This window comes from Lepidothrix coronata, unplaced genomic scaffold, assembly GCF_001604755.1.
Source record: "Lepidothrix coronata isolate B3197 unplaced genomic scaffold, Lepidothrix_coronata-1.0 Scaffold47, whole genome shotgun sequence".
Lineage (NCBI taxonomy): Eukaryota > Metazoa > Chordata > Aves > Passeriformes > Pipridae > Lepidothrix > Lepidothrix coronata.
In genome coordinates this window covers 1,471,101-1,493,128 of record NW_016690227.1, presented here as the reverse complement: position 1 = coordinate 1,493,128, position 22,028 = coordinate 1,471,101, and the positions used below count along the sequence as shown (strand labels likewise).

Below are 22,028 nucleotides of genomic sequence, written 5' to 3'. Positions count from 1 at the left end.
TTTATACAAGTGTGTTGCTTTCCTCAGAAGAGAGACATCTCTTTATTTTTAGGGAAATTTATAGGGTAAATCATAAATTAATTTTTTTTTTCCTCTGACATTGATGAAGAAAATTTTCAAAACTGTTTTGAACATGTAGGTGTCTTCTAAAGGCTCAGCTCTAAAGGGAGCAAAGGGTACTTGAAGAGATGAAAATGTTTTCTTTTTATTCAGTTACATGAACATGTCAGGGATTTAATTTCTTCCCCTTTCTTCTTAAGAGCAATTAATCTTCAAGAGAAGCTTAGCCCTGGTTCAGTGTTTATGTCTTTCACTCCTGGCTTGATCACCTGTATTTGTCAGAGCACTGATCCTGCTAAGACATAAGCACATACTTAAATGACTGTGTTGACATAGTTCCATTGAATTTGGTACAATTCTGTTCAAGCTCATAGAAGGTATATAAAAGAAGTCTAACAGATCCACTCAGCAGCGCAGGAGGTCCGTCCTTTTAAGATGCTAGATGGGCTCCAAGAAAAAGGTCAACAATTGTGATGCCTTAGGTGAAAAATTCTAGAATACCGTAACCTTGACATAGATAACTTGTATTAAGATAAAATTCAAGTGGAAACACCAGTGAAAGAACTTCAAACTTTTAAAAATTCAGCTTAGGAGTTCCTTATGGGCTAGACTTTGAGACCCTTGATCATTCGGAGTAATTGGTTTTTCTGCTTGCTCAAAGGATATCTCATCTCTTCAGTGTAACTGAGTATTCTTATTCCAAATAAGTGGTACCTTACATAACTATATATATGAAATACACATTTAGAGATCATTATATAGAAATTTCATTGCGCTAAGGTAGAATTCTTGGCAAAATGTCATCCAGTAGAGGCTTCCTCTTCTGCAGTTACCTCGGGTCTCCTTTCAATTACTGTTTTGGGTCATCTGAAAGTATTTTGCATTTGCTATGTGGGTTACCAATGCCAGTTTCAGGTTTATTTCTGAAAGGAAAGTATTTTGCCATTGCTTTCAGCATAGTGCCAGGAGATACACTGACTGTATCAGGAAAATTTTTCCTGCCTATAACAAAATAGGTAACTCGTGAAGTACTACCTTTTTCTCACTAATATGTGGTGGTGATGTGCACTGAAATGTAGAAAAAATAATAATTCTATTCAGGGTATTGATTTGGGGTTTTGTTTTGTTTTTTTTTTTAAACTGGGCAATATGAAGGAATGGAATAAATGGGTAAAAAGTAAGAGACCCTTCATGTTTATTCAACAAAAATAAAGGTGGAAAAACAAGAATGTTTTAACATCTTAGGGAGAGCTTGTAGAAATGCAAGAGAAGGCTTTGCCATGAAAATCCTCAAAGTGCACCAGTTCATTATACCACACATCAGTAAAGGACATGATATCCAACAGCATAGTGTAAATAAAGAAGAAATCTTTTCCTTAATGTGGGAAAAAAATCAGTTTTGTGCGAAGCAGATGAGTTTTATATTGAGGTCAACTTCTCAAAAATCAAGTGCTATTTAAATACACGGGGGTATAAATACAACAAACAAATAAAGCAGTTGGAAGTTGCAGCACAGTTAACTGTATTCTACTTTTTCTGTGCCGAAGGCGCTGCAGTTAAGAACAACTGGAGGGGAAAAAAGGAACTTGAGTCGTCTCTGCCACTTGGTGTCACTGTCCTCAAATAAATAGTTGAAATCTGGCATTTGGAACGCAGTACTACAATTAGCTGTTTTTATTTTTGGGCCTCTGTGTTTTCGTAAATTGAGAGTGGAAAAAAACACATCTCAAGGGCTGAACGATCTGTAGTTCTGGTGTGGACTTTGTTTATGTAATAAATCAGCTTGGGAAAAAAATATTTAGAAGTACAGCCAGGAATACTTATCAGAGGATTTGAAACTTCAGCACAAAGTCTTATCACACAAGGTTTCTCTAGTTCAAACAGGGCTTCAGCAGTGCAGAGGACTTTCATCAGGACCATTTCTAAAACACCTAGTCTTCAGTGTATGACTGAATGTAGTTTAACCTATAACAGGCTCAATTCATTAAATGAAGCAGATAGTCCAGTAGTTCTCTGCTCAATGAATCTGCCATGCTATGATTATATATGTCCATAGGCAAAAGTACCAGGGGGAAAAAAAAACCATAAAATTTTAAATACCAAACATAAAATTTTAAATACCAAGTTATCAGATACATTTAGGGTATGTGTGGGTTTTTTTTTTTAATTTCATATTACCTGCATAATTGCAAGATCATGCTCCAGAAGAAAAGTTTGAACAAGTTTGCTAATGTTTGAAAAAAGTCATCAAAACTTCTGGTGCATTAGTAATCTTGGAAATCACTTCTTAAATGATGACAAAAACTCTTTTCCTTATAAAGGCTTTTAAAACATATATGATTTACCTTTTCAAAGCTTTGTACTCTAACTGTAGTCTAACTTTTACATCCTCCTTTATGGCAGGAGTTATACCATTCATGATACATTTTCTCAGTTCAGAATGGCTGGAAAGAAGGATCAAGTACAATTATGCAAATGTGATTTCTCTTCAACCATGTCAGGTCCCAGGTGATCTGCTGATACCCTTTACTGTGAAGGACTTCATGGCACATGGGCAGGTACTGTTAAGGTCAATAGGAATGAGAATTCTGCCCATGTCATCTAAATGGAAGTTAACAACCATCCACTTTTAATATTTCCTTGCATCTGAGAGTTATATTTGCTTTAAATTCCTGGTTTCACGTTCTTTCTTCTTGGTCTCCTGACAATGCTTGGGATGTCTTTATTTGGTATTAGCAGGATCAAATCTTGGGATAGTTATGTTGCATTTAGTACAGTTAGAGATATCCATCTACACTGTCAAAGATGTAGATAGTGATCTGACCTTGAAACAATTTTGCTTAGTGCGTTTTTATTTGCGAAACACAAAACTCACCAAACAGTATGGAGAGTCTCCAACAGACAAGTCTGTTCTCCCCTGTCTGGTCTGTTCTCCCCAGTCTTTTGCTACAGGATGCCTGTAAGCCAGTAGTTAGATGCCAGAGGATGACTCTAGGGATGATATAGCTATAAATGTTTTCATTTGTGCAGCTGTTCATATGATTAGAAGAAAAAGAGATTTATTAAATTCCAGGTATCTCAGGACAAGGTTTACCATTGTGGTAGAGTTAGTTTCATTTTGATATCCTGTGATACTCAGGGGGAAAAAGCCCCCAAACTATTAATTCGCCTTGGTAAGACAAAAGGTTTGCTCAAGCCAACTGGATTGTGGCTGGCATTGAGAGAATTCCAGTAGGTAGCAAAGATGACAATGATGAACTTTGTTTCTTCTTGTCTACTGAGTGCAGGGCAGGAAGCAGTGTGCTTTATATTTAGCAATGGAAATTTAACTTGGATACGAGAGGGAGAAAAATTTGACTGTACGGAGGTCTCACAGGGGAGCAGGTTATTAAAGTGACCATGACATCCTTATTAGCACCTGTAAACCTACAAAATTTTCTAGAGGATGAGCTACACATGCTTGATTCTGTCTCAGAACAGAGGGATAGATTAAGCAGACCATGGAGGTGCCTTTCAGCCAGATTATGACTGCTAAAGAGATGCAGCTGTATCTACCTCCTTTTGTGGATATTAACTGTCTTCATTCATGTGAATCATAGACTGTTTTACATAATATAGTATCTTTAGATTTTTCTTATACTGTATGATAGCAGTAGGCAAGAGCTTGAAACAATGGCTGCATGCCACCAGACTTCAAGTTTTTGCTCCTAAGTGTTGTGTTACTAGACCTCTTCAAAGAAAAGGTCCTTGGAGTTAGTGCAAAAAAAAAAAAAAATCATCTCAGAACCAGCTGAACTACTCCGGCTCAACAAAACCAAAAAAAAATAGCCTGAGGCAGACACCTGGAATGGAAAGCCTCAGCATCCATGGTTAAAGCATGGTGAACTTATAAGCTATTAAAAACAGTATCTGGTGAAGAGACATGTCGGCTGACCCCTGTTCTGTCTGTGCTGCTTAGCTTCTGCTTGCCAATTTCATGTATTCAAAAATCACTTGTCAGCTCTTGCCCTCACCACACAAAAGTGGCTTAAGATCATGAGATTCGAAAACAAATCATCAAGGATGGACTTCCCCCCATTTGGCTTCTGAGCGTGAGGTTTGTAGAAGTCACATTTCTTAACTTTTTCTTTTTGCAACCATGAAGGTTTTATTTTTAAAAAATATTACCAGGTAGTCATTGGTTACCAGAACCTGTATCTTTACTTAGAACTGTGTGGTTAAGAGTAAAATCATCACAACACATTGCATTCAACTTGTTGCTTTTTTAAAGACAACTCGTAAACTTCAGTTCCTGCAGTGGTTTTAGCAGCACATCTTGAAGGAAATATTCTCAAGAAATGTTCTGAGATGAACATAAAGAAATGGACCAAGTCAAATTGAATGGGCTTGAGTAGGGTCATATCTACAAAAGGAATTGGGAACAACTCTGACTGGTAGTGCCTGTTTTAAATACCTGGCAGTGTGGGCGTCTGGATACTGAATCTAAGAAGCCAAGAGTCAGCTTTTCCAAATTTTGAAGCCACTGAAATCTATACAGCAGGAGTTGCTTGTTAAACTCTGCCCATCTCTGTCTGTTACTTGCCTCTGCTCAAGACTGCAACCTTAATTCAGCTGTTAAATTTAGGTATTTAAAGCTTTTACTCTAGAAGCTTGCCACCTACCACTGCTATGCAAAATATGAGAGAACTAAGTTCTCTTCTCTGCCTTTAGAGATATCGGCATCAGAGAACTATTTCCTTCTTTGCAAAAAAAACCAAAATACTTGCTGGGCTGGAGACTGCCTGGAACAAAGCTGCGAGGTATTCTTCATGTGGGAAGCACCCTTTTGTAAAAATATCCAAATATTCAGTGACTCAGAAAGAGAGAGCAAGAGCAAGCTTAAGTATTCAGACCAGTAATGAACTGTGGTGGCAGCTCTGGGTTCCAGTGCCAGCGCCAGAGATGTTTTTCTGTGTTTTATGCTAAGCAGATGTTCCATCCAGCAAATAAGTAGTCACTGAAGCTAGAACTGGAGGAGCCAAATGGCTCCTTGCCCAGATGAATGCCCTAATCTCAGTCTCTTTTTAGCTAAACTCATGTTCATGTCCTTGAACAGAGAATAATCTTGCTCTCCTCACAAGAGGGAAAAGTTTTTTTTCAACTGGACGAAGTTTTTGGACCTGGATTTACCATATTCTTACTGAATCACTGAACTTGGGGCAGGGCTTTGGACAGGACAAGAGGTAAATACTATAGCTCCCTCTTCGAGCAGTTACGTTTTTGTGGAACCCAGTTGCTCTTGTAGCACACCTATTGGATCAAGCCCCTTGGCTGACAAGGATGAAGAGATTTGCAAGTTTTATGGAACCTGGTGGAGTTTAGGCAGGAGGTTAGAAGCATAGTTTCTCCACAGTTTTCCACAGCATACCCAGAAGCAGAATTCAGGCATCAAAATGGAAGTAAGCGCATCAGAGGAATATGTGTCAGGCTTATTGATGGGAAAGTGAAAGCCAATGTGATTTAGGGAGGCACAACCTAACAGGAACATGCTAAGTTAGGCTTTCAGTCCTGGGCTGCACGGCATCATTCTCTATACTGTGGATGTACCCAGTCAGTCTGGCATAAGTTGGCTCAGATATCTCCCTCGGATGTTTAATTAAGACCTGGTGACACACCCTTAACCACCCAAATCCTTTCATGTCTGATTCATCTTTTGTTACTGATTTCACTGAAAAAGTCTGAAGTTAACTCACTGAAAAAAAAAAAATAGAATAAAGCAACAGCTAATAAGACCAATGGCTTTTAATTTGCATTAATAAAAGCACATTAAAAAATACCCAAAGACAAACTTAAATTCCATTTGAGATTTTTCTAGTGACACCTCAACCACTCATGCTTTGCTTTCTTAGTATTTAATATTACTACAGCCCCTTAATAGTCTATAATAGCCATGTAATTCATATTCAGTCATAATGCATTCAAAATATTGTTCTTAGTGTAACTAGCAAGCGTGCAGCAGTTGGGAAAATAACACCTTTAAAGAAAAGTTTATCACAGGATCGGGCTTTTCTGCGATTGGATAAGCAGAAATGCAGTTCCTCAAAACAGTCTTTCAGATACTTCTGTGTACATAAAATACGTTTTTTGTTTAAGTTTGGGATGGTCTGGGAACGTGTAAGGGAATTACTCATTCCACTGCAAAGTACGTTTCTTTCTGATTTAATGACAGATACCCAGAATATGTCTTGTGAAGCTTTCCAATGGTAACTACTTGTTCAATGGTAGTGAAAGGATTAGTGTGTATTTATCCAGTGCCCTTTACTAGACGAAATCAGAAATGCCTAATTGTATGTCATCGATTCCATATTTCTAATATACAATGGAAATTTTTTTTAGACAGTAAAGCCTATGTTTTTAGTGGCATAATCTGAATCTCATGTAATCCCAGATTCATTATATTAGTCTAAAATATTCTATTAGCATATGTAGATTTTAGATACAGTAAAAATTTTCAACACCAGTTCAGGTATAATTTCTTTTCTTTTGCAAACAATTTCTGGGGCATGAACACTAATGGGATTTGGTTTCTTTCCAGCCACTTCTGTGGACAGTGAAGACTCAATTTCATTAAAAGTAGTGGCATACAATAACATTTCTTTTAATTAGATGATCTCATGATTTCCACACATATTTGTTCGTTGGCAAAACTGAGCTGCTTGGTAGCGTGTGAAACCATATGTCTCAATAATATCTTATGGCAGGTGAGGGAGGATTTGCAAAACAGCATTTGCTGACAGGACACAATGCATTTTACTTTGATGGGGAAGTTTTCCTAAGTGAACTTTATGGCTTAGTTTTGTCATGCAAAGTCAAACCTACATGAGGCTTAGTGGCCCTTACCGGTCTTCCTTTGACTCAAAGAGTTGTATGTATCATGCAAAGACTGTATAGCACTGGGTATTGTGTGTGCTGCTCAGTTGTTCATCGCCACAAAAAGAGCCCTCTAATGCCTGTAGTCTATATAGCTGTTTCACATTCTTTCTTTTTTTTTTAATAGGCAACTATTGTTAGGTTTTATTAGTCTTTCACATGCAACTGCAATACTGATCTTCCCCTTTGAGTTTAGCAGAAAGGGTTACAAATACTTTCAGATGTTGCTTTTTCTCTTACTCTGCAGTATTTAATACCATTTGAATTCTCAGCAGCATTTTCAGATGCAAGCTGAAGAGGGGAAAGTGTGGCAAATAGCAGTCAGTCTTTTTAAAGGCTTTTACAATAGTATGAGGTCAGTTCCTTTTTTTTTTCAATGTCACACTTTTAAGCAAATTTCAAAATACTCAGGCAAAATCAGGAAAGTATTTCTGGTTTTGTAAGTGGTCAACTGGGAGGCCAGAAGAGAAAGCAGATCAAGGCAAGTAGTAAGACATAGCCCTGCAGAGCTCTTAAATAGGTTTGTAGTTGTACGTCTTGGCCCCATTGACTTTTTCAGTGCCATACCAAGCACCTGTTTAAGTGTTTTGCTGGTTCACTCAGTGACCTGGTGTGAGCCAGGTGCGACCAGTGTGTAGGTCATGAGCTGTGTGGGCAGTCTCTGAAGTAAAGTGACATAACGAGATGGAGAGATTACCAATAGATTTATGTTGTTAGTGTTAGGTTCCCCACACACCTCTCCTCTGATTGTAACATTTTATTCTTTCCATCGCAGCAAATGCTCAGGTACTCAGCTAGATTTCAGTCTCTCCCAGTTTCAGCACAGAGATTGCATTGACTCTAAATGGAGCTTGTTCTGATTTACAGTTGTTTGCACAGGACAAGTCAGGCCAGTAAAGTACACTGGGGAGGCTTGCGTTGTAAAAGCCTATTGGCAATGGATTTGACAGAAGGGGGAAGGGAAGAAGAAACATTTAAGACTATTTATTAATCAGGAATTCCAGAAGGGAGGCTTTTCTTGCCTTGATTCTGGCAAATGTAGAGATGAGAGATACTGCGCAGAGACTGTTTCTGCACAAACAGAGAAAGCCCTTCAAATGTAAACATTTGAGCAGCTGGCATGGGAGATTAGTGCAGCAGCAGTGGGAGGGGGTAATAGTGGATAGTGGTGCTGTCTAAATTTAACAAATGTTAAACAAGGTCCTTGTTCTAGTTTAAGGGTTACAGGTCAGAAAGACAATATCAACTAAAAATACTGGCAATTGCACAAATCCGTCAAAGTTATTAATTAGTATTTAATTAAAAGCAACTTGCCTATCCAAAGCTGTGACATGTTCCTCCCCCCTCGCCCAAAAGGGGGGAGAAAAAAAGGGGGTTGGGAGAATATATTCTGTGTAACCTGATTGAATTAAGAAAAAAAAACAAACAATACTTTATCCTCCATCTATGGAAAGGCAACACTTTGAGACTTCTTAGTATTATTGCTTTGGGTTGTGAACTTAATATAGTGTTCTACTTTTAATTTCCTGTGCCTGAATATTACATCAAAAGAAAGCATCATGTAAAGGGTGAAAGTAGTGTAGGGTCTTTTCGTGTTCATATGCTGTTTAACATCATATGTTTTGGTTTTTTAAACCCTTGCCAAATAGTTAGAAAACTAGGCTATATTTCAGTGTAAGGTATCTGATCATGCATTAGGTTCTTTGGATTTTCATTTTTAACCTGTGTTTTAATCAGGCTTTTAAAACAACTCCTTGCCTATTTGTTGTGGTCCAGTTCACAAGTGTTTTTTTGGAGGTCCTTTACTTTCTTTGTTGCTTTAACAGATTAAAGTATGGATATCTGTAACCAAATTTTATGTTTAAAAAATCAGAGCTATGCTTTCTGTGCTGGCGTTGTTAGGATTTTCATTGAGCTTGAAAGTATACTGAAGAAAAAGATTTCGTTGAGAAATGACAGTGGCAGCATAGTTTAGAGTATTACTATCTTTTGGCATCATACAGTTAGAGTAACCATTGGAAAGTTGATGCAGAACTCACTAGAGCCAGTGGAAAAATTCCTGCTCTTTTTAACTGGCTTCGGACCATGTCTTTTGTGAGTTGCTAGCCACTATCTGCAGTAGTCAATTTTAAAATTGTTCTTCTTTGTGCTACTTTTGATTCTCTTTTGCATGTACAAAGATCTTCTGACACTTTCACTGTCACCTCTGCAAATATAAGACCTTTGTTCCTTTTTGACGGACAGTTGATGCAAATAGACCCCTTGAAATTGCTTGATTTATAGAGCATTTTCTCACTGGAGAAGGAGAAAACCCCAAAGTAAACATGTTAAATCTTGTAGAAGATGAATTGCAAAAAGTGGCAAAGGAAGGGAGTGGCTTTCACCAACCAATAATTCGTTGCAAAAAGCAGGTTTTTCTTTGTTATCTGAAGCAGTACGTACCCAGAAGTGAGCTGAATTCTCAGCACTGCTTGCCCTGTTTAAACTGTAATTGTGCCAGTTAAGTCCAAGTGTAGGTATATGTTGTACCTACTTCCATAGGTTTTTAGCTTCTGGTTCAGTTAAATTTGGGACGGGGTTTGAAAGGTTTCTGCCACAGCTGAACAGTCAGGAGTGCGCTCCATTGAATTTGAGTACTCCAGTCACCAGAAATAAATAGATTAGAGAGCTGTGATTTCTTAGTATTTCACACTAAATTCACAAAGGAAACAAGGCTATTCACAGTGGGAAAATTAGTTTCTTGGGAATAATAAACATTCACAAGTCAAGCTCTGGTGTCCTAAGGTATACTACTTAATATTTAGACTTGGAGAAACTTAGCAGGCTACAGTATACTGCAAAGGAAGACAAAATTATGAATTTATATATATGTATACACAAAGTGGGAAAAGGCTGAACTAACTTGGTCTACAGCACAGCTGTACTTCAGTCACTTTGCAGTATCCTATATTCTCACTTCTGAATTTTCTTTGAAGTAATGCTTCAGTACTATTCTACCATCCTTGTCCTTTAACTTTTTTCCTATTGTGATCACTTGTTATTATCCTTTTAACTCTAACTTTGTCTAGACCACCCCATCTTCTAAATAAAATTCAGAGGGAGGGTTCTGCCTCTTCATTCTCAGCCTGTTCCTCTGCACCCAGTTAAAGAGCTTGCTTGATTTTTGTCAGCATGATCAGGGTATAGATTATGCTCCAAAGACGATAGTCTTTGGAAAATCCTCCAGGGTGGAGAGGAAGCTTGGATCTGAATTTCATGGTCTTGCAAGATTCAGATCCTGAATTTAATTCGGTTATGACTTCTTCAAAGTATTAGCATATGTATTTTTCTATTCAAATTGTTCATCTCCTTTAATGAGCTAAGCTTTATTTCTGCAGTATTGATCTGTAGGTATTATGAAACAGGTGGGTTGTATGACACCTGAATGTGCTCTACTCATTGTCCAGCAGGAGAGTATTGTCTTAAACGTTCTCTTCACCCCTTCACCCTGTCGTCCTGACTCCTTCTCTTCACCTGTGTACTCCTGACCACTGATGTTGATCTGGGACTAAATATTCAGCTGTTATAATTCAAAATAGTTTCTTGGCATCAGTACCCAAACATCAAGTTGTAAGTACAATATGAGTTTGTCTTTTGTTTTGTCTTCTGCAGAAAGCTGTCATATCTACTTAAAGGGTTGGTCTGCTCCAGTGCTGTTATTTGGAGTCAGAAATTCTCTATTCTCAGATAGTTTGGGAGCTTGCTTAGGCCATCCCTTAGGATTTCAGACTCAGCATATTGTACTCAGTGTATAGTATATGTGCACACAGGCACAAACACACATGCAGATATCGGAGAGATCTAATTGAAGTGATAAACTGTGCATGTGTAGCTATCTGTGATTGTATGTAGGTACACATATGTACACAGAGGCATTATGTACACACACATGAGCACACCCAGACATCTGAAAGAGCCAATTGAAACAGTAAAATTCCTAGCTGCTGATTTCTGGTTCACGTTGCTAGAATCCTCTTAGTGACTCTGTAATTAGGATTTGTTATAAGATTTGCACTAATTTCAGAGTTCGAAAGCTGATTTGTTTTTCTAATTTAAGTTTTAAAGTCTTCAGAAGTTATGTTGTTTTTCAGTAATATCTTTGGCAGTATTTTATCATTGCAAAGTGTAAAGCTTCCTTACTTAAAATTTGCTTTGACAGTTGGATGATTGTGTTTGTCTCCCTCTAGCTAAACACCCATAGTCACCGTATACTTCAAAAGGAAAAGTTGCACAACTGCGTTCTGAATTAACAAAGTATTTGTGTCAGTATTGGATTATAGGGATTGGAGTTAGAAACCAGATCCCTGAACTTGAGTAAATCAGAGCAACTCCTTTGACTTTAGAGAAGTTCTGAAGATCTTGGTGAAAATTTACCTTTGAATTTCAGTAGATTTTGTCCGTTCATCAACAGCTAAAATAAGTAGAAATTTTCAGAGACCAAAAGTCATATGTGTCAGAATTTCATCAGACACTGAAAGAGTATGAGGATTGATCATTAGTGTTTTTTGTCTCTGGAAAACTTGAGTAAGGACAACACTTTCATTAAAGTTGGAGAAAACAGTTTTCGATTTAACTGGAATAAAAATACTTTCAGTAAAAACCAGAAATTATTTCTTCAAAACCAAACAAATACACACCCAAAAAACTCATGCCAGGAACTATTCCATTCATAATTCTGGTCACCATAAAAATTGGCTGTGCAGACATTAGAGAAGATATTTTGAAAATTGTATGTTTTAAGTAAAGTTTCCATCTCCTCCTCCAGTATAAATTGGCATATCTACAATGAAAATATGTTGAAGGTGATCAACTCTAGTGGTTTGATAGTTTCTCTATGTTTAAAAAATTTGCTGAGAAGACTTTCCTCTTTGATAGTTTTTAAAATATTTTGAATTTCAGAAGGACATATATTGCAAATGGAACAACTCCTGTCTTCCATGAACCAATTGATTTAAAATAATTAGTAATCCTAGAGAAAATAAACTTGTATTGCAGTGATGAATTCATTTTGCTCAAGACCTCTGATCCTTTTTGTGGTTATTTATGATTGATGAATGCTTAACACCAGTGGAAAAATGTCTTTTTTTTTCTGTTGTCAGTCTTTGACCTTTTGAACTCTGTTTCCTGAAGTCTGTTGCCAGACCATTAATAAAGACAGATTTTTATTTTTGGCTTGGTTGTTCAACACTATTTGATTGAGATAATCTATTTTCACATAGTGCAAAAGTATAAGTGAAAGGAGAATCCAGCTTTTTCAGACTTGCAAAAATTTGGCTTTTTCCATCCTCAGTCTTCCAAGATTGCTCTCACCAGATCTGCTAATGGCCTTTAAAGACCAAGTGTTCTTTCCTTGTTTTCCTTCTGGCTTAATATTGTTCTGTCTTCTTTCTATACTGGGATTGAATTGAAAATTGGAGTCCATGTGAATTTTCCTCTGTAATTCTTTCTTCTTCGGGTTTCTTTAAAATATGTTTTTCCATTGGGATCTGTCACTGGCTTTTTAGACCTCTCTCGGTAGCTTTTAAAATGTTTCTTTGATTATTTTCTTCTATTCTGCCTCATTCCATATCTTAATATGCATTCAATCCCTACCACAGAAATATATATTACACATTCAAAACTCTATATATCCATCCCCTTTTCCTTCAGTACTAAATCTTTCCCAGTTTGAGTTCTGTTCATGTGACTTCTCACTGTTTTCATGATGAGTAACCATGAACATCACCGTCTTTCTGGCCTAATATATGGGCAGTCATGGAGTTTTCTTGCAGAATATTGTTTCTGTCCTGCACAGTCTCCTTGGTTCATTGTTCCTTCCCCAGGATATAAGCCAGTAGTCTTACCATCACATTCACTGAAGTCCTGTTCTTTTAGCTATGCTTCTCTCCTTTTCCAGACTTTTGTCTTTGAATTTCTTCAGGGACTTACTCTCTGGTCTAATCTGGTGAACATGTTCACTTCATTTCTCACTGTGTTTTTGTTTCTGTCCTCACTTCTTGTGTTCTTTCCTACTTCTTTCACGTCTGCTTTTGTTCCACTTGGACTAATATCCAAAAAGAAACTTGTAGTATTTTTCATTATTTCCTTTTACGATTCACCAAACTCCCTGCAGATCTCTTGTTATAAGCATGTAGCTATCAAAAAAAATGTGATGAGTAGCTGAATTTGCTGACTGTCTGTCTTTCGTTAGCTGTTCCTTTTTGGGAATCTTTTGAATTTAGTATTTCTTCCCATAGTAGCTTTACATATTTGTATTTTTGACAGTTATGAAAAATCGATTTTCAAAATATGGTCTTTTTTTATAGGCTGACACATTTTGACAGTGTGTTTTGACAAAAAGTATTGGACTTTGGGGAAGATAAGTTTTAAGCAGTCTAACCAGAAAGATGTAAATCAACCCCAAGAGAGTGCATTTTAGATGTAAATTGATTCTGGTGGTTTCCCAAAACAATATTAAAAAAAAAAAAAAAAGAGAACATTCAGCATTCTCTCAAATGAGGCACAAAGTTGTCCCCACACTTCTGAAAGTCAAGATAAATCATTTTACACTTGTATGGAATGCAAACAAATCTTATTTTAAGCATCTGGCAGCATCTCAGACTGTCACCTGCAGTACAGCTTGACTTTGGAATTCACTTCAGATTGTGCCTGCGGCCTGCACTCCTACCCTCTACCTGAGTGACAGGTAGCAACGCTTCATTTAAACTACCAAATAGCATTTGATCCAGAAATGTTTTCTCTACTATGTTAATGATGGATTTCTCTCTCTAGACTTTACATATCCAAAACAGAAGCAAGAATATTTACATTTTAGGGGTATTCAAAATGCGTCACACATCCAGAAAGTTAAAAAAGAACCCACATGCTTTGTGTGCTGTCATATTGCCTGATGGTATCAGGTGCACAGCACAATAAGGGCATGAAGGAAGTTGGCATGTTTGAGAAGCTTGTGCATATATGTCTGTGATTTCTCTGTGATATGTCTGTTACTGTAAAGTGGTGTTTTAAGGGACTGGAGTTGCTTATGGTTTTTTAAAAACATGCTGGCTTTAGTATATCCACTTAAAAAGTTACCTGTATTGGATGCGTACTGAAGCATGTGGCTATTTCATGGATGTCATTGGGTTTATACCAATGTTGAAGTATCTCCCAATAATTTCATGTTTCAAAGATTTTTAGCTGCATTTCTGTAAATTGAGAATCTGGTGAAAAGTGGAATATTAAGTGGAAAATAGTTGGCATGTGTGTTTATGAGCTGAGGTTTGCATTTTGGACATACACTTACTTGCTTTGCTGATCACATTTGTTCAGAAAATTCTGGGGAAACACACAATGTGTATATACATAATAACTATAAAGTCTGCATCATAAAGTCCTTTCAATCGCTGTACATATTTTTCCACTTCTGAAATCGTTCCCATTCTGATTCTTGGTCCTCGACAGAAAGGTTTGCAGCAAGTGTATTTTCACTGCATTGAGTTGAGAGTGATTTATTATTCAGTGACAGCTCTGAATCAAAGATGTGTTTCTTTTCTTTTTAACGAGTTACTCAGCTGTGATTCATGAGGTCCACAGGATGCATGCTTGCTGGTTATTTCAGTGAGTTCAGTGAAATAGGTGAGGATTGATAGGTGAGGACACATATGATCTACATGTGTGTCTTCCAAACACTGATTGGTTTTCTAAACATTTGGGTCTTCCCATTAGTGTTAGGCAGCATTCTGCCTGCTCCCAGCTTCTGAGTTGTTGAGACATGGCTACCCTCTTCTGCCAAGAAAGCTTATTTTTTGCTACTTCTGTTGGGATGCTGCTTTCTTTAAAAAATATCAATTTGTTTTAAACACACTGTCACTTAAACAGAAGAGGTGATACAAACACACAGTGTAAATCCCATTAGCTTGTCTTCCCTTCTCTGCATGTACTGCTGCAATGGAAAAAAATGCTGCATCCGTTTCTCTTGATATTATGACTTCTTCAGATTGACATGAGTGAATTTGAGTAGCAGTAATAGACAAAGAGTTTTTTAAGCATGAAGAGTAGTCTGACTCTTCATGAGTGAGAAAATCTGAAGAGTGAAACAGGAAACAGGAGAATTTATTTGGAGGAAATACATTGAATTTTAAGTCACCAGAGGTGATCTAAAAACTTCAATTCTCAAAGCATTGAACAATCATATCTGTCCTAAAATCTTGAAAAAATGTAAGTGATTTGACAGTCTCTGAGTTGCTTGATTATTATATATACATTGTTGAATTCATAGGTTTGTATTCCACTGTTTTATATGTGCCATGGCACTTTATTCATTCTTGGAGAACTCAGATTAAAGTTGTGATCTCAGACTTGCAGAATACTGAGGGAGGTAGTATTAGTAGGTACTGATGATAGCAGCTACAGCTGGTCTTCCTGCTTCTGATTCTTCATAGTTGCAAGAATTTATAGACATGTTTATGTTTAGCTTAAATAATGTATTCCCAACCCATGTTTTCTAATCTACTAATGATTTGAGTAAAAAGTTTATATTCCTAAACTTCAAAATAAAATATTTGACAGTTCATAAGAAAAGTAATTGGCTTACTCGGGATTTTTGCTGTATTCGTTCAGTATCCATCTGATTTCCAAATGGAAAATGAGTTTTGGATATTGCTTCACTTTTTTTATATATACTATACACAAGAAGTATAGCAAAAACTAAAAAAAGGTTTTTGGAAGCTCTCTCTAGTTGGGCACCCTCTTTGTCCTCACTGTAGTGCACAGGGCCAGAGTTAATACCCACATGTGTTCCCTACTGAGAAATTCACAGTGAATCTAAAGCCCTTGATATGTTTCAGAAAACTTTTTTCCTGGAGGCTTCCATTTTTGTAGTTTCTTTCCTTGGGTGGTTGTTCTTTCACCTTTTCTACTGGAAACAAGGTTGGATACCAGAGGAGTTGTGGAGTGAACATAAATCAGTTGGAGCTGGAAACCAAGGTTGTACTCTTAGCTGTAGAGACACTTTTTATCGCATGAGCTTGCCTAAGTGAAGACAAGAAGTAATCAGATAAACTTCTAGGAAGGGAAATTGTAGTTAAGGTACAAGGAAAAAAATTTAATGATAAGGATAGTTAAGAAGAAAAATAGCATAACTGCAGATGGCGTGGACCTGTGTCATATGAAAATTTCAGTAACCTCTGCAGTGACAGATTAGTCATACTGCTTCAGTGCTGGGAGATAAAGTCGATGACTTTGTAAAGGAGGTGACCTCCCTGCCCCTGGCACTGCTAGGATTTCTGATCGACAAACTTCGTACTAAAATAGGAGGAATGTGGTCAGCCACGCTGAGAACTGGCAGCGACACAGGAGACAGAACGTTCTCAGACATTTCTGATTCTGGCTGTGTAAGTTCTGGTGTCCACCAAATGTGCTCTGACCACAAGATCTGGAACTGCTATCTAGATGCTATAATAGATTAATACAAGAATAAGGTAGCACTGTAGTTGTACGGACTTCAAAGTATAACTCAAAACTTTTACAGTAAAAACTTGAAAGCCTACTTACCAGACACATAAAGTCAACACAAAACTGCCTGTGTAAGTTACTGTTGAGGAAATGGAATAGTTGCTTATCTTTTACTAATGTGATGTGTAACCAGATAATTTCCTTCCAATAGCAGAATGGAATGAGATAATAAAGCAACATAAAGTAAATTGCATAAAAATGTATATATATTTTTTTTTTTTTTTAGTTTAGAGCAGGAAAAGGTTAACTTTTTTTTTTCCTTCTGACGGCAGACACTCAGCACAAGTACTTCAGGGAGTACAGAAAACAAACTATATTCAGTGTGACCGGTTAGAAAGGAAAATCTGAGTAGTCACAAACTTTTGTTTTGTTTTGTTGGGGTTTTTAAACTATGTCTCCCAGCAATCTCATGACTGCAGTATTACACTTTAGTTTCGAAGCAGGAGCTTGAATTAATTCAGTTTCAGTATTGTCAAATCTAATGCTATATAAGTAATATCAGTATCATATCAAGGAAAGCAGCCTCTGAGTTCAGTTGGTGCAGTAGGTCTGACATAACCTTTCTGATGTTTTAAATGGCCAGAGTTTACATTAATGAAGTTTAAATGTCCAAGAGACATAAATATTCTTGCTCCACTGAGTAGATAGATTTGTTTGCCTGCTCTAATTCTTACCTTTCATATTTACCCATGGTACACTTGCAAAAAAATTATATCCTTTATGATACTTTTATTTTTTGTCTCTGTTTTGGAAAAAATAAACACCTTACTTTTTGCTGATACATCTGGTACTTTGAGTGCTTAAAAACAGCTCAATTGATTACTTTTGATTTAAAAACTTCTGAGAAGGAAATTGCATAACAAGACTGGGAGTTCAAATATGTGAGTTTTGGCAAAGAGCTGCGGAAGAAAGGCCTGGCTGTAGGAACCTCACAAGAAAAGAACTTGACATTTTGAAAAATTTTTATTGACCGGTGTGAACAGGGAACGGGAAGTCAAATCACTCTCACAGGCAATCTGCAGTCTCTTCCTTGCTGACCTTTAAATACCACTTAGTGTCATCAGAAAATCAAGGAAATGCTAACAACAGGGCTTTATATATGACAGATATCTTTTGAAAACAAACATAAGCTGACTTCCATTTTTGTGCACGTCTGTTTTTGTAAAATGGAATTCTCACAGCAGTACGGTCATATTTTAATAGATTAATCTTACATTTATTAATATGACATAAAAATTTTCAGAAGTATCAGAAAGATATCAGAACTTCTGTTTATTCTTGAAAAGGGAGTAGTTTGAAAAAGATGTTTTATAATTTCATTCTAGGTGATGACCTTGGAACACAGAATGACCTCTACTTTAGGCACTTAATCTGTCATGTGTTCAGCAGGCTATGGACTTTGGTAGTCTTGTAAAAAGCTGACTGCTCGGTGTCTTTTGAAAATGGGACTGGTATGCCTACCTCACCAGCTTACTCTGAGCCTTGATACTTCTGTGTTTTTAACAGTCCTTCTTTACCCTTCAAAAAAGTCTTTGAAACCTAAATTTCAATTAGAAGAGCTAGTAGAAAAAAATCCTAGAATTAAACTGTGCTTAACCCCGAAGAAAACATCTGGTACATTATAACAAAAAAGAACATTCCTTAGATTTCAGAAATTTAATGAAGAAAAAAAACTAGCTGGCAAGTTTAGCATGAAACAATGATGAAACCTGAGGGCACCGTAGGTCGGTACTGCAGCTGTTTCTTGCCTCTTTTCGATATCTACTTCATGGAATCGAAATGGACTTTGGTCCATGGTTATGCTTCAGTACGTATTCCAGCCCCTTGCTGAACTGGAGTCTAGCATGACTGCTGACCTATGCTGGTGTATTTTTGTGCTGGGTTTGCTTTGACTTAATTCAGGAAAAATAAAAAACAGAACTGTTTCTTTTTCTTGCTAGTTTGCATTAGTTAATTACTATCTGAAATGCTAGCTAAGTGCTCTAATACTAGTGGTCTACCAAAGACTGTGATTGTACAAGTTGGGAGACATTTTAAAAGCTTTTTATATAATTAATTTCCATTAGTTTCCTTTTCATGAATTTATTTTTTTTTCCTTTTCCTCTTTTTTTGTTTGTTTGGTTTTGTTACCAAACACACAGATTCGATGAACTTGTTTGGATTCTGAGTAGAACACATGCTAACCTGTTTGTCAAATGAAACGGAGGATAAGGGCTGACTTTTTTAGCCAGCAACATTGGCTGCAATTCTTGAGGTTGGCTTTCCTCACTTACACTGCTGTAATTTGAGTAATTCAATTGGTTTTCTGATAAGAAATTAGAAAAACAAGAAATGAGAGATGGTTGGAGTATTTGGCATGTACATATCAAGTCCCTGCAATTTTGTTTGATTAATATTGCATGCTCTTAATAGTTGCCTTGCTAAACTGCCTGAAAACCAAACCTCCAAAATCCCATGATTTGGAAAGAAACTGCACTGCATCTAACACAACATAAAATATAAAATCTAGGTTAGGTATTGTCCATCTAGATTAGTTTAACAACAAAAGATGAGCCATGCCAAAACCACTTGTGTCGGTGTTTTGTGTCTAAGATTGTTTTTTTCTCTTAAAGCTAGTGAAAAGGACTACACACATGGGAGAGCTTGAAGGTCTGCCTTCAGTTAGACAAAGCTCTTATTGCTGAATGAGAGGGCTTCCAAAACTACTTTGAAATTATTGTCATTCCATTCCCCTGGAAACCATGGTGGATTTTTATTTTAGGGGAAGTGTCTTTACATGAACATTCTTGAAATGTTTATCAAGGGAATAATGGGCTTGATGTAAAGACTGCACTTGGAAAAGAAAGCATAGATGAATTTCCAAAGTGTTTTTTTTTCTTTCATTAAAGTCTTTTTATTTTAAACTATTTATAGTGTCATGTAAGTATTACTTTTTTTTCCCCCTGTATCTTCTCTTAGGAAATCCAAGCTTAAAAAAAACCCAACCAACTTTAAAATGCTTGGTTGTTCATCACTGTATTCCTTTACAATGATCTGTTGCCTGGAAAAGGATTCTAGTAGCTCTTCAACCACAAGACCTTGAGATAGAATTGAGTAGGATATTAATTTTACCAGCACCCTGTATTTGTAGTGGTACTAGGGAAGTCTTAGGGAGTTTTTATTACTTGTATGCATCTTTATCTCTTACCAAAAATTCCTTAACCTTTTTTATCCAGCAAGGAAAAGCAAAGAATTAATACAGTCACTAAAGCATACCTGTAGAATGCACTTTGAAATTCTTTTGTTCAGTTGTTTTATAAATGTATGGAAAGAGGAGACTACTTCATCTTTCACCCTGTGAATGCTGTCATTTCTGTAGGAGTAAACAAATTTTATTTGATAAAACCAGGTGCAATATGCACTGAGAATGACTTAAAACTTGTGGTTTACAGATGAGATCATTTTTTTTCCACTGCCCAAGATATAGGGCCAAGAAAAGACTGTATTTCTTTATAACATTAGACCTAAAGTTTTAAAACCCACCTTCCACTTTGAGCTTTTTTCTTCATTTGCTAGAACGGAAAAGATGCTATTGATGCCATTCAGTTCAGAGAAATTGATGATGAAAAAGTTGTGGCCAATACTGCTTTAATCCTTCAGTAAAACTCTAGTCAGGTAACATACTCTGTTTGTGCTAAACATACTATTACAAGATGAAAGGTACTGTGCAGTGTGCAACATAAAATTTAACAAAAGTGTCCTAAGTCAGTGATGGTTATTACATGGTAAGTAAATGCAAGACAAGACACAAATCAATTTGCATTTCAGTTGCTTTCACAGGCATCTACATGGAACTTTACCAGGCAGTCAGGAGCCTGTATTAGATACGTCGTTATTCCTTGCTCTATTTTTTAGCTCTTTATGCTTCAACAGTCCTAAAATTGTGGTTTTGAGCTTGCTGCCTCTAAGCAAGCTCAAATTGAATTTGAATTTTACCTAAGCTTGCACTTCGTATTTGTAGAAAGGAATTATCATGCTGTGTCACAAATTAAATTCGCTGCAAGTTGCACTCCTAGAGATATCCAGATATCCACCACAATGATGAGGGAGGTATATAATTAGGCAAAACATTTTCCATCACTTTCCAGGTTGGAGAACTTAGGTTCAAAGAGCTACTTTTTTAATAATTATTATTTATTTATTATTCAAAAATTACGGCATTTGTGGTAGCCATTATTTCCTGCCAGTACATATTCTGTGGTTTTGGACAAAATTCCACCAGAAGGCTTTATGTCCTTGGTGGGTGAGTTTTGCAAGTGTGGTAGCATGTTCTGTTGTGATAAGAACAGCTATATCAACCATTCTCATCAGTCTGTTTCCAGAACAGCTATTCTGCTCCAGGTCATGGTGAAGTGGTATCAGTGGTGATTCCATAGAAGATATTTCTGGGAAGAAGTTACAGTCTCATAACTTATTAAACAGTAAAATCTTCAATTTAATATGAAAGGTTTTCTTAATTAAAAACAGAAAAAGGTGACTCACAGATTTTGAGGGAAAAGTTTTTGCATGATTTTTATTTGCAGAGTTAAAAACAATTGTATTGAGTTTTAAGAGTCAAAGCTAAAATCAAAATACACATTTTCAAGAAATCATATGTACTAGTCTTTCATATTTGTAGATTTAGTACTATATGACTGCATATATTTTTGTTTGTGCATTAATATAATAACGCATTGAGACCTTGATCTGAAATCAATTAAACTTTTTTCATTGATTTTATTAAGTTTTCAATGAGAACTAAAGTAATTTTTAACATTAAGGAATTATTTAAAAAGTTTTCTGCTTCTTCTTTCATCTGGGCCTCTTAAAATCCAGAGTAGTGCCTGTCAGTAGGATTTCTTTTCACCAAGTTAAATCGTTTTTAGTATATTGTAAGTGATTATGCTTGATTCTGCATGTAAATTGGAAATAGTTCACTGGTAGCAGAATATCTCTTGTGTAAATCTGCATTGAAGACTAAGGTAAATCAGACAGATTGTTAATAAAATAGACAAGCCTGGGATACTGACAGCATTTTATTAATACAACGTTCTCATTTAAGAGTAAATCTTGCTTCCAGAAATGTGTAATACTTGTAATTTAAATGCACCTGTAAATGCATTTGTATAGCTGTAATTATGTGTCTTGATGAAGTTTATATTTTAAATAGCAAGCAGCAGTAGTGTTCCCATCAATACTACTGTTAAACCACAGTAGGTGCTTATCATGCCTCCTGTATTATTAATACTGCCTGTAAGCTTTGTTCCACTTGACCTTTAGAAGTTCCAAAAGTTACAGTTTGCAATTCAGCAGGTTTGGCAGAGGTACATACATGATTATTCATATAATTGTTTAAACGGTAACCAGATGTGTCTTGTTTTTCTTCTTTCTTTCCCATTGTTTTTAAAGAGTGATGTTAATCCAAGATGTTAATCCATTTACAGGGTTTTTCCACAGCACCAAATTCCCCTTCGGTGAATTCTCGTTCCAGTAGCCTGGGTCCATCA

The 22,028-nt window shown here is 36.5% G+C and overlaps 1 protein-coding gene across 1 annotated transcript in view; it reads left to right on the top strand.

The window, feature by feature from the left end:
* Positions 1–22,028, top strand: part of COBL (cordon-bleu WH2 repeat protein) — a 153,894-nt gene that overhangs the window by 60,486 nt on the left and 71,380 nt on the right. Inside the window, exon 7 of the mRNA XM_017814894.1 lies at positions 21,966–22,028. Coding sequence (XP_017670383.1) covers positions 21,966–22,028 — 63 coding nt within the window. The remainder of the gene's footprint in view (positions 1–21,965) is intronic.